Here is a 12,633-nt window from a genome sequence, read left to right on the forward strand (position 1 = left end):
TTTCTAAATAGTTAGAGGATCCTCTTCTTGAGTTGTATACTTAACCTCTACCTAGTTTAATAGCTGCATTTAAAGAACTAGATGAAACATGACCCATACACCACAGTCCTTTGCTGTAGCACTTGTTTAAAAATTTTGATGAAAGTCAATGAGTAGAGTCCATATAACCAGATGAAAAGGGCACACACTTATATGACTACATTCATCATAAGTGACATGCACAGCCAGTGCAACAGAAAGGAAAGCAAGTGCAGAGGATATGCTGCTCATTAAAAATTTCCAGTCAACACTGAATAATATTTCAGTAGCAGGCAATATAGTTTAACATCTGGTAAGAGTGACAAATTTGTATAGCACATCTGTTGTGCTATACAAATACAGTTTTAACAGAATGCAGTGTTATGTCAAAAGGAACAACTAAAGCTATATTTTACTACTTCTGATGCTTACATACATATTCCTTGCTAGCTTTCAGCATTGTGCTTCTTGGAGTTGAGAACCCTAGAACTCAGTCACTTAGAAAGAAATGACATAGCATACACAAGTAGTAAGAAAATATGTTTTATTTTCAAATTTTATAGAAAAATGTTAACAATGCCCAAAGAAAGCAGCTGGACAGCAACTTCCTGGATATATTCCAGATAGAAACTCAGGCACTTAAACATTTTGCTGTTACAAATCCAGCTGTACTATAGTAACTATTTACATTTTTCTACAAATACTAAAAAGTGAACTTATGCCATTAAATAACATGTAAAAATATTTTTAAAACATGTCAATACTTGCACATTCCATAGTATATCTATATTCAAAATCCCCAACTCAGGCATTAGCCCAGATTATGTGCACATCAAAATAAGCCCATTTCAAACATCCACAGTTCCCTTTAACATACCAAGGTACATGTTTTCACTCACTACAGTCTCACTTATAAGTAGGGGGATATGGGGCTCACAGTGCAGTTCAGCTCATCTTTCCTCTTTTTTTTGATCAGAGTATTCCATCTTCTTTCACTTAAGTTATAAATTAGACATTTAAAATTAGACTGCAAATTTAAGTGTCACTTCTTTGAATATACACAATGGAATACTAAAAAGTAGGTTTATCAAGTTAGAAAACACTACACATTCACAAATATTTTAAGTTGTTCAAGAATTGAATATGATCTTTTATATTTAGGTAATGGTGTAGAAGAACTTTGGTACAACTGTTGTAACAGTGCTTATTCTTACTGACTTCTTTTTCAAAAGCCCCCTATTTTCTCATTATTTATGTGTGTATAGCAGATACCATTTCTGAATCCTTTTGTGATAGGACTGCACTTGCTGGTGGAGGCTTATACAAACATACTGCCATGACCACAAAGATGATCGAGATGATTTTGCAAGCAGCACCTGAATGCAAAGAATAGAAGAGTGCTTGTTGCAGTCACCTTCAATAGTAGACAAGAGTATTTCAGTCATTTATAAAGTTTCACATGTTGAGTTACACTATAAGACTTTCAAATGGATGCTATGAATTTCAATGTATTTTACATGAACTGCAAAGGGCAGGTAAAGGCAGTCTGTTAGTTGTTGTTTGCAGCAGCTATTGCCATTACTTCAGTTCTCTATTTCTTCATCCCATTCTAGCCTGAAGCGCAAGTCTTCTTTATGTCTTGTTTCAGTGCTGTTCCTTGCATCAATATTCTCTTTGCCACAAACTAAAACTCCCCATGTACAAACCTGTTAAGTATTTTCTCCTCAGCTACCTTAAAACGTTGTTCCATTTACTCATTACGGGTATATAGTGGTGCTTGTGCAACTTGGGGGGTAAGGAGAGGTGGAAAAGAGGAGGGATTGTATTTTATCATGAATATGCCTGAGATACTGAAAACTGAAGTTGTGACTCCTGCTTTTTCAGTTTCAAGATTAGATGTTAGCAGTTCAGTTTATTCACTGTAAGTATCACAGTTACTAGAAGACAGGACAACAGCAGTTATCACAGATGCAAGCTTAGCCTGCCTTCCCTCCCCTAGACATACATACCTCACACACCTGAAGGGAACAGATTGTCAAAAAAGTTGGCAAAAAATTTGACTAGTGTTTAGAGATACTTTCAAGATCTTTATATTAATTTAGGGAAAAGAACTGAAATATGACAAGAGGAAGAAAGCTCCTCAGACCTTAATCTGCCAACAGACCAAGCCAGATAAGACTGAAATGTGTGTAAATCCCTTAAAATTCAGGAAATAAAGTGTGACAGTGAAGAAAGACCAAAGAACAAAACTATTTTGTACTATTGTTATTAAAAAAAAAGTTTTCTAGGTCATTTTTAAGAGCCCTTAATGTGGTCTTGCTCTTTCCATGATATTTTGCTTTTTAGTATTTATGAAAAAAATAATTTTTTTTTAAAAAAATACTGCTGCTAAAAAATAAAAGTTTAAGATTCTATTTTAAATTAATTCCCATCTAACAGTCAAGGTCAGTATATCTATTATCTTGTAAATGTAGTTAGTATGAAGAAGTCACTTACTTATGCCCATCAGTAGATATGCCATTCTTTCATTGTCATAAACCCAACAAGCTCCTTTAGTTTTACATTCATTAATATCCCACAGAGTACAACTGTTGTCTATAGCAACACCAAACAAAATTGGACCAGGAATAGTACCTAAAAACCACAGTAACATGTTAGAAACGTTTTGAGTTACTTGGAACAGTCTTACCTAGTCTTAATGCACACAGTGAAATGCCAAGCTGGTGGGGAAGATAAAATGGGATAGCTACACACTAGACATAACATTTTAATCAGTCATTGGGCTCATATTACATAGCAAATGCACTTTTTCCATTGCTCTTAATTAATAGGTAGGATGCATAGAGTGTCAGTTAATTTTTTATACAGCCCTCACTTTATCAAGCAAGAAGTTTGTTCAAAGACGAGCTTCTCTTAACTTCCTCAGTTTTCATTGCAAAATAAAAGCATTATTAAAATTACAGGGAAAAACAGCTAATCAAGGAAGCAGGATTTTAACTGAAGGAAAAGAAGTCCCTTTCCTCAGATCATATACACTAACCTGTTCCAAATGCAGAGAACTAAAATGTTATGATATTAACATGTTTAATTATACATTTTTTCCATCCCTTAGATGTAGCCAAGCTTCTAGGAAAAATTTCACATTAAGTGAGTAGTGTTTAAAGTTATTCTTGCAAAGAATTTATTAGATTTGTGTGATTTTTGTTATAACAGTGCTTTATAAAGCACAAGTGTTTTGCATCCAGGTATAGCCAATTTTATTATAAACACTCTAGGTACCTGACTGAATGTCTACCTAACCTACTCAAGGCCTGAACTGTTCTTAAGCTAAGAAGCAACTATGTCCTCACTACAGCTCTTCTATCTAGGATCTCTGTGTGATTCCTCAAGTCTACAGCATAAATATCTTGTTGGTAGTAATGCTGTTAGTTGCTGCCTTCTTCAGCCACAGTTAGTACAGGCAGTGCAAGAAGTTCTCCTACCCTCTGCTCCACAATGAAGTAAAGAGTTAAGACTCTGCCATAGATATCTTAACTTGGAGTAAAATGAAACAGAGAAGCCCTCATACAACACTTAATGCTACCTCCTAGCTCACTTCTACCTGCAAGGATGTTTACTCTTGTTATGCTTTATTGGTAGAATGTCTTAGATTAATTAGTTTCAATAGGTACAGCAAAGCAGAACTCACACTGCTAGATACTTGATCTCAAATGGCAGGGAATGGCTGCAGTACTAAATATTGACATAAAAGTCTACTCAGTAACTGAGCCTTGACCCAGGCTTGAATTACACATACCATTTAAAAAGTGTCTAAGATAAAAACAAGAGTTTAAAATATGTCTGAGAAAATTCAAATGAGTGGTTCAGAGAATACCTACATTTAGCTTTATATTCTATTTAAGGTGATTCACCTGTCTTACTGAGAACCTAGAGAAGCTTAGATTTAGAATTTAAGTAGATATTCCTACATAAACACTCAGTCATTTATGCAAGAGTGTCTACAATGTCAATAAAGGCTAAAATTAGTCAAAGGAATTGAAAGGGAAGGGAGAAGATGGAAGACTCCACCTACCCACTTTAAAATATACTGGCATGGCCAATAAGGGTACAACTGTATGAGACAGCATCACTTCCTTTTAACTTCTGGAACTTGAGATGGTTAACTACATGAAGCTGTTTTCTATTCATCACTTTCTTGTATCTCAACTTTCACAATAGGCCTCCTTCTGGGGGAAGTGACAGCAGGTGCCTTTTGTTGAAAGAATGACAGTTACCTGTATTTTGTTTGTGCCAATAAGAACAAGAAAGGCTAAAATGAGCACACATGCCCTATTTAAAGAGGAATTTGAACCCAGATGGCATCTGCCTTATAACAAGTATATTCTATAAAGCAATGACAAGTTGCTTCAATCTCCGCTGAAAGCTCTTAATCCATTATTTTTAAGTCTAGAAAAACATAAAATAAGTAGATCATTCAGAGGCAAGTGTTTCAACAACAAAGTCATACCTAGTAGTCGTAGAAACACTGACTGTACTCCAAGAGCAAATGAGCGCTGTTTATCCGGCACACACCTGTAAACAAGATTTGCAGTTTAAGACTTTCTAAACAGGTTTTAACTGTTCCATTTCTCTGCTTTGTCCCTCACTGAATATACTTTGTCTTTATATACTCTTTTAACCTGTTAATTGCAGAGGGTTTTAGAAATCCAGTATGCAGAAGTAACCTAAGAACTTCAAGAGATGTTTTGACAAAAGGTAGAATCATAGAATGGTTGGGGTTGGAAGGGACCTTAAAGATCATCTAGTTCCAATCCCCCCGCCACTGGCAGGGACACCTTTTCACCAGACCAGGATGCTCAAAGCCCCATCTAATCTGGCCTTAAACAATATCAGGGAGGGGGCATCCACAACTTCTCTGGGCAACCTGTTCCAATGCCTCACTACCCTCACAGGAAAAAACTTCTTCCTAATATCTAATCTAAATCTACCCTCTTTCAGTTTAAAACCACTACCACTCGTCCTATCACTACATGCCCTTGTAAAAAGTCCCTCTCCTGCTTTCCTGTAGGCCCCCTTCAGGTACTGGAATGCTGCTATGAGGTCTCCCCAGAGCCTTCTCTTCTCCAGGCTGAATAGCCCCAACTCTCTCAGCCTGTCTTCATAGGAGAGGTGCTCCAACCCTCTCACCATCTTCGTGGCCCTCCTCTGGACTCGCTCCAACAGCTCCATGTGCTTCTTATGTTGGGGCCCCCAGAGCTGGACACCGGGGGGGGGTCTCAGGAGAGCAGAGTAGAGGGGGACAATCACCTCCCTCAACCTGCTGGCCACACTCCTTTTGATGCGGCCCAGGATATGGTTGGCCTTCTGGGCTGCAAGCACACATTGCCAGCTCATGTTGAGCTGCTTGTCAACCATCCATGTCTTCATTCTTGTCAACCAAGAAGCAACTCCTATAGCTCAAAGAATTTTAGATTGAACTAGTCCAATGAAACAGCATAAATAAAAAGCTACCTTACCAGCAACACTGATATACTGTTCAACATTTTTTCACAGAACCAAGGGTTTAAGGACAGTGCTAGACTGCAATCCTGAGCTACTATTCCTAAAGCATCAATGCATGAATTGAGACTAGGCTTCAGCACAGCACAAGGTGTTGTACTTACCATAACCTTTACATATAGTCACCTGACCTTACAGTTAATCAGTTCTGGCCTATGCTCTACAAACCAATATATTGATTTAACAACTAGCAGAATTTACCTCTTTACCTCCTACTCATTTCTTTCAGATACTTCTCTAGCAACAAGCATTTTATCCTGACAGTGTCTTAGAGATACTACCATAGAGATTAAATACAACCTAACTTAATTTATACTATTTCATTTCAGCAGTGTTTTCTTTAATAAACTGTATCACTGAAGCACTGTCAGTGCTAAAAATTACAGTATTTAAATATTCAGGCATTATTCCCCGATTCTGAAGTACATATGAGGATTAGCCATAGAAAAACAGCAACATGAGCAGTTATCAGCAGTCACTGTTAGGATCTCCCTACCCATAAAGGCAAGTAGAAGGAGAGTGAGTTTTGCATAGTGGAGGTGCTTATTTCTAACACTAGGACACTGCCACGAACACGTGGGTTTATGCTTGAAGTTGCACAAAATAGGCCCGCTGAAAAGATATCAGGTTACACTGTAGTAGCTTACCTCACGTTTAGCTATTTAAATTAGTTTTTGCACATTCAAGCTGCCCTACAGTCCTCTCTTCCATAAAAAACTGTTTCACCATTTCAGTTGAAGTGTACAAAGATTCGAAATTACAAATGTTATTGCTTAGAATTATTTAAGTAAAACTGTGTCAGCTCAGTTTTGAAGATAACTCAACACTTGACATTATTCTGCTCCCACACTAATATGACAAACTGTTAGTTACAGATTTACATCAACCCTGAACAGGAGGCTACTACAAAGCACTGTTACAGCACATCACTCCCCTCCTCAACACCCTGCCTAGAAAGTCAGAAAAAGAGCATCTAACCACACCCTCCCAAAGCATCATGTGTATAGTGCATGTATGCCCATGCATCATGGAACATTTTTCCTGTAGAAGTATTAGATGTACAAGTCAGATTTCAACATAAAGTGAAACAGCTCTACTTTCAGAATGAGGACCACGTATTAAAAAAATATATGCATGAAAGCTATATATATATATAAGTTTCAGTGATTTGAAAGACAGTCAAACCACTGGTTAACAGCCACATACATGCTGTCACATTTTATAATAATAACTACCGTACATAAAACATCAATATCACTTGAAAGGTAGTATGCAGTTCTTGACAGACTACAATTTTGCATGTCAGAACTCTGAACTGAGACAGAAGTTAAAGGCTGAGAATGAGACTGATTGCTGTTTTGCTCTTTTCTTGGTACAAATTGAAATCCTGGCACTAGCAATACACAGGCTAGTTGAGTATTTTCTTCATCCAAGCATACGACACATTTATTCCTTCTTGCTTTGACTAAACTAATGAGGAGTGCTCCCATAAATGAGGGAGTTTGCTACAAGTATGAAAGATTATTTTTTAATAGATTCAAACAGTAACCAAATGTAATTACAGACACAGTGAAGAGTGGTATGACTGTCCTCTGCTTCAAGTACTGCCTGCTTACCACAAAGCACTACAACAGGAAATCCCTTGCACATTGGTTTAAGTCCACATTCTAAAGCAAAACAAATTAGAGTATTTCACTAACCTGAGTTTTCACACGAATGCTACCTACTTCTCAGCCCAAAAAGCATACCTGAGAATGGCGACAGTTGTTGGAGTAACAGCCATAAATGTAAAAACAATAGCAAAAAAGAAGAAGGTCAGGAATAAAGGTAAAAATTTGCACTGTGTTGGACATTTCCCATGGACAGCTTCATAGAGAAAGTCTTCTGAACCATTTTCTCTTTTTGGTTTCCCAATACAGGAACAGTTGTGGTACACCTACAAATAATTTATAAAACAAAATTTAGCTCTAAGAATGACACTAATATGATAGATGTTCATTGGGTCTTCATCACACTGAATATAAGAATAAACCCTGACTTCACACTATGGGAAACTGTCCATTTCCAGATGATCATATGACACTGTAACCCTCATTTTTAAAACTGGTTCAGCAGAACTTGACTGATCCAGCTGACCTGAACAAAAATTATTTTTGTTTTTGTGATCTAAAGAGACAGTGATAGTCTTCATTTGTGTGGAGCAAATTTTTAAGTATAAGCATAAACTTAAAAGTAAAAAAGATCTTAGAGTTAGAGGAACAACCATATGCAGTACATAATATCATACAAAACCACCAACTGAGTAAGCCTTGAAATACTAACTTTGGCACTCAAATGTTATAAAGAATCAATAAAAATAACACCACTTACTGTATACAATTAAGAAAGGGCAAGCTACAGTGTTCAAAACAAGATTTTTTTTTAATATCTATATATAGATATAAAAAATTCTGAAGAGATGTAATTTTCAAACAAATCACCTCTCTGAAAACATTCAACACCATGGAGGGTGTCAAGGGTTGGAGGAAGGGAGGAAATGTCCCTTTTGTCTTTCCCCATGAGACTGGTTTCATTTGCAAAGTGTAACTTCTGAACAAAGTGTGGCCAAAAACTTCAGTTCCCTTACAGCAGAAGATACCTTGCATGGTTCTCAAAAGTCATTTTTCCAATACTGAAATAAGCTCATGTTAACTGTTACCTAGTTTATTAACCAAAACTGCTAATTATTTCTGTACAATTCAAAAGTTACACTCTGAAGAACTTTAACTGTCTTTACTGCTAAAAACTGTTACTTGAATAGGGTTCATTCTTTAGATTCACATCTGCTTGTGTCACTATTCCTCAAGCCTTATTCTTCAAGCTTATATAATACATATCCAGTTACAGCAGCAGCAGAACAAACTGGAAACCACAACAGTTCACATTCTTCAGAGATGTTGGCATGTCCCAGATCACCTAACTTGACACTCTTGGATATAAACAGGATGGTTCTTACACTGGGTTGTACTTGACAGGAAGAAAGGTGAGCTCTACTCACTTAAGCAGGAAAGACTTAAGCAGGAAAGAACAGAAGCAATGTTGGACTTCTTTTGTAAGCAGGTGAACAAATAAAATAGTTTTATGCTCTTCATTTAAATCCACCCAAGTTTGTTTTCAAAGAAAAAAATATCAGTGAAGTGTGAATTTTTCACAGCAAGAAGTAGTCAGCCTCCTACATTTTCTTCTAGATAACACCTCCTCTCATTTACCATTGTCCCTTTCTGATATATAAAGTCCCCAAAGGCACCTCCTGGTTCAGTTTGTCTACCTTTAGGATCTTCTTACACTCCTCCTACATCCCTGCTCAAGAGTTTGTGGTACTAGTAGAGACAAGCACAGAAAGTCTCTCAGTTCTGGGAAGGCTTGATAACAAACAGCCAGTTTCATGGCTTACCACTTCTACATCAGGGGCAACCGACATTCAAGGTTTAGAAACTCACAGAAGCAGGCTGCCATGCATACAAACATTCAATCATGCTTAAAGATCTAGATAACTGCAGTTTAATGTCAAAGCAGTTGCTGATTTCTACTTTTCTGATTGTCAATCCTATTTAAAGTGCATACAGGTGTAGTGTATTGTCAGCATTATAAAGTTTAGTAGAAGTAGCATTTGCAACGTGACACTGCAGAAGCGAGAAACATACTGTGACTGACGAACAAACCCCTATAATGGAAGAAGGCTCAGACGAGATGCGGGCTCACAGAACAACACAGGCTGTGAGTGACCTCCGCTGTTGCAAAGAAAGCTATGCAGAAAAGAAACAGCTGTGTCAGCTGAGTGGATCAACTGGTGGCATACATATTTCTCCCCAAGTTCATTAAGACAGTGTAAAAGTCTCCCTAAGTTAGCCAGACCAGCATGGGGTGGAGTGTGGCTCAGCTCAACAGAGTATAAAAAGCCAGACAACTATCAGAAGAATTTCAAAGACAGCAATAGGCTTGAGCTGGCTTCAACCTACGTATACCTTCCCAGGAACTGGCAAGGCCCAGCATCATGATGGTTAGCATGTTACAGAGACCAGTAATGGGAATCACACTGGTATTGTGATTGAACTGTGCGTATTGCAATTGCTCTATTTCGCTAAGCATAACTTACATTTGCATTGTGTTTTCAGTATATTTTGTTACTCTCTGGTAGATCAGAAATCTTGTGTAATATCAACTGTCATCAAATAAGTAAATTTGATATTAAACACTATATCCTCCACAAGCAGAATATCTAAAAGCACCTGGTCAGAGAGTATTGGACTCTGACGCGTACCAACATTCATCCTCCTTAGACGTGTGCTTCCAATCCACACCAATTTTTGCTGTAGTAAGTACCACTTAGATTCGGAAATACTGCGATTTCCTGTCATAGTAAGGGAAGGATATTTTTGATATAGAATGCATTTTGTAGGAAAACAGAACAGACCATGCCAGCTATCTTCATAGCATAAAGTTACCTTTTTCATGTTGTTAAAAAGATGTGATGCACATCCTGCGAAACAGGGAGAAAAGTACTGGACTTCATCTCTGCCACAAACTGGGTAGTACATAGAGCGCAAACATCTGCAATCAGCATTGCATGGAGCTGTTAAGTTGTATAGTGTGCCTGTTCTGAAAGGCAAAAATTAATAGGCTTTTAATAAGGTAATTTAAAAACAGCAGACATGTAAATAAGTAACACAGTATTTACAGGATAATAAATCTCACAATATTTAATTCAGGTGATTTATGCACTTAATTGTTTAAAAATAAGCCACATTCCTAGTAGTTACAACTCTAGAGGGAATTCCCATTTATTCTGTACCTAGCTATTTTTGTGCTATGATTACTTCCATAGGTTATTTCTCTAACTTCTATTCACAAAACAGATGAAATTCTGTGACCCAACCCAATTCTTATCTTAAATCATCTCCTCTCTCCCACACACTTATACACTTGAATTTGTTCAATTTACAGTTTTAAGAAAAAAATGCAATAAGATTAAAAGCAGTGTTTGGTGTTGTTTATTCTACTGATCACATTCTAAGGAATTTTTCTGTTTTGGAGTCAAGTCCAGTTGCAAAGCCACTGCATTTTTACTACTTCTAACACTGCTATACAGACATCTAGATTGTTCCAGCACCAAGACGACTGCACATGCTAAATGCAGAGTGCCATGACATACAAAGTCTTATTACACCCAAAAGGACATTAAAGATTTTCTCTGGCTGTTTAGGGAATAAATTAAACTCTGTTCCTCCTTAGTTAACTCTTGCTTACTATAACTACTCTCAATTTAGGCATTTACTTCCAGTATAGCCATAGTATAGCTGTATTTGAAGTAGTCTCACTATATTATTAGTACAAAAAATCAGTTTGAGATGTAAGGGGACCTTCTTAAGATAGAATTGGGGAGAATAAAACCATCCTTTGATTTTTTTAATAGTAGTGCATGTAATAAGTAAAGAAGCTTCACAGGTTAAGAGTTCAGTCAGCTGAAACTAGGATACGGTAGTATGCTAGTATAGCAGTAGTTTAAATATTGTACTGTAAACTGGAAGTTCCAGATTCATTACCTAAAGGGCAGGTTTCTTCAAGAGAATTTAAGATGGTCACAAATACTAAGAGGAGAAATTATTTATCTAGGAATTAAGCTGATCACTTATATAGAATTCAAACTGCACGTAGAATATTAGGGACATCATAACTACCTACATATTTCATTTGTTTGTAGTACAGTTGAACCCTACTGAGTTACATTAGCTCATTCTTGATACATAGAAGAATCAAAGTTAGTTTGCTCTGACTTAAAGCACTACACTGCACCACAAGCAAATCCACTAATCACAGCTTTGTTCATACAGTGCCTTGTTAGTCCATGAGGCATGTCAAGCCTGGAAGTGTTTAATCAATTCAATAGCAACATTTGTCCTGTTTACATGTGCAGGCAATGTCTCTCTTCCCTGGCCTACAAAGAGGGACTGAACTTTTAGTTACACATGGTCAGAGAAATATTAAAATACAGAAGAAATACAGTTTAGTGTACATAGGTTCTTAAGAAATGGATCTTCTTGTTCTAACATCACTTTTCTAAAGAAGCCTAGTAGACCAGGCCATTACATGGTCTTTAAAAGCTCTACAGGTTAGGAATTTTTTCACAGCAAAACAAAAGGAGTCTGAGACTTGTGGGAATGAACAGAACTACAGAAATCATTACTGCATTTCTGTTCCTTCAAGTTTTCAAGGAAATACTGGGCAAAAGATTTTGGCAAAAACAATTCTTTAAAGTGTTTACTATGTGAAGTAAACCACATTAGTTCTGCTTATAGCCCAATTTAGTAATTAACAGAGTTACTACAAACAATATACTTTGTTCATTAACATATGAACTCAAAAGTGATCCTGTACTCCTGTGGTTCTGGTACTAAACTTACAAAAGCTTTCCCCACCCCACCACATCCAGGTTATTTTTCAATAGAAAGAGAATGTTTGCCATGAAGGATTTCTTCAAAATCTCCACAAAAATGAATCTGCACCAATTTCCAAGTCAACTCTGAGAGCACTCTCACAATTTATTCTTTCAGAAGCATTTGTTCAATAGCATAAGCAGGAGTCACACTTTGCTGTTCTTCCACAAGCTTATAAATTTGTTAAAGCTACTAGTACATATTTTAATTGCTTATTCCTTCATGGAAAGCAGTTTCAGGACAGGCACTATATTAGTGCCACTAACTATTCTGATGCAAGTCACATGTCCAACAAACTACAGTCCAGCATGTAACAATGAATTAGATAAAGCTAAACCATTTTTTATAACAGATAACTGGTTGGAGAGTGTTATTTCAGGAGTGGTTAACTCCAAATTGTTGTAGATAAGAGGTCTTCAGCAAAAGTTAAACTCCACAACTGTCAAAGTTACACAAAACTTTTAAATAAAAGTTAACTGCATTTAACTTAGGATGAAAATCAATTCAGCTGTGCCTTTTGTCAGCTGCTCATTATCATAGGACCTGGTATAGAAATATGAACATCTTCACATACTATTTTCTA

General features: G+C 36.8%; 1 protein-coding gene across 1 annotated transcript in view; it reads right to left on the minus strand.

The window, feature by feature from the left end:
• Nucleotides 1-1,269: 1,269 nt before the first annotated feature.
• SLCO4C1 (solute carrier organic anion transporter family member 4C1) overlaps nt 1,270-12,633 on the minus strand; it is a 34,535-nt gene continuing 23,171 nt past the window's right edge. Inside the window, exons 9-13 of the mRNA XM_068423714.1 lie at nt 10,062-10,215; nt 7,326-7,513; nt 4,526-4,590; nt 2,515-2,652; nt 1,270-1,394 (exon numbers count right to left, since the gene is read on the minus strand). Coding sequence (XP_068279815.1) covers nt 1,270-1,394; nt 2,515-2,652; nt 4,526-4,590; nt 7,326-7,513; nt 10,062-10,215 — 670 coding nt within the window. The remainder of the gene's footprint in view (nt 1,395-2,514; nt 2,653-4,525; nt 4,591-7,325; nt 7,514-10,061; nt 10,216-12,633) is intronic.

This window comes from Nyctibius grandis, chromosome Z (assembly GCF_013368605.1).
Source record: "Nyctibius grandis isolate bNycGra1 chromosome Z, bNycGra1.pri, whole genome shotgun sequence".
NCBI lineage: Eukaryota > Metazoa > Chordata > Aves > Nyctibiiformes > Nyctibiidae > Nyctibius > Nyctibius grandis.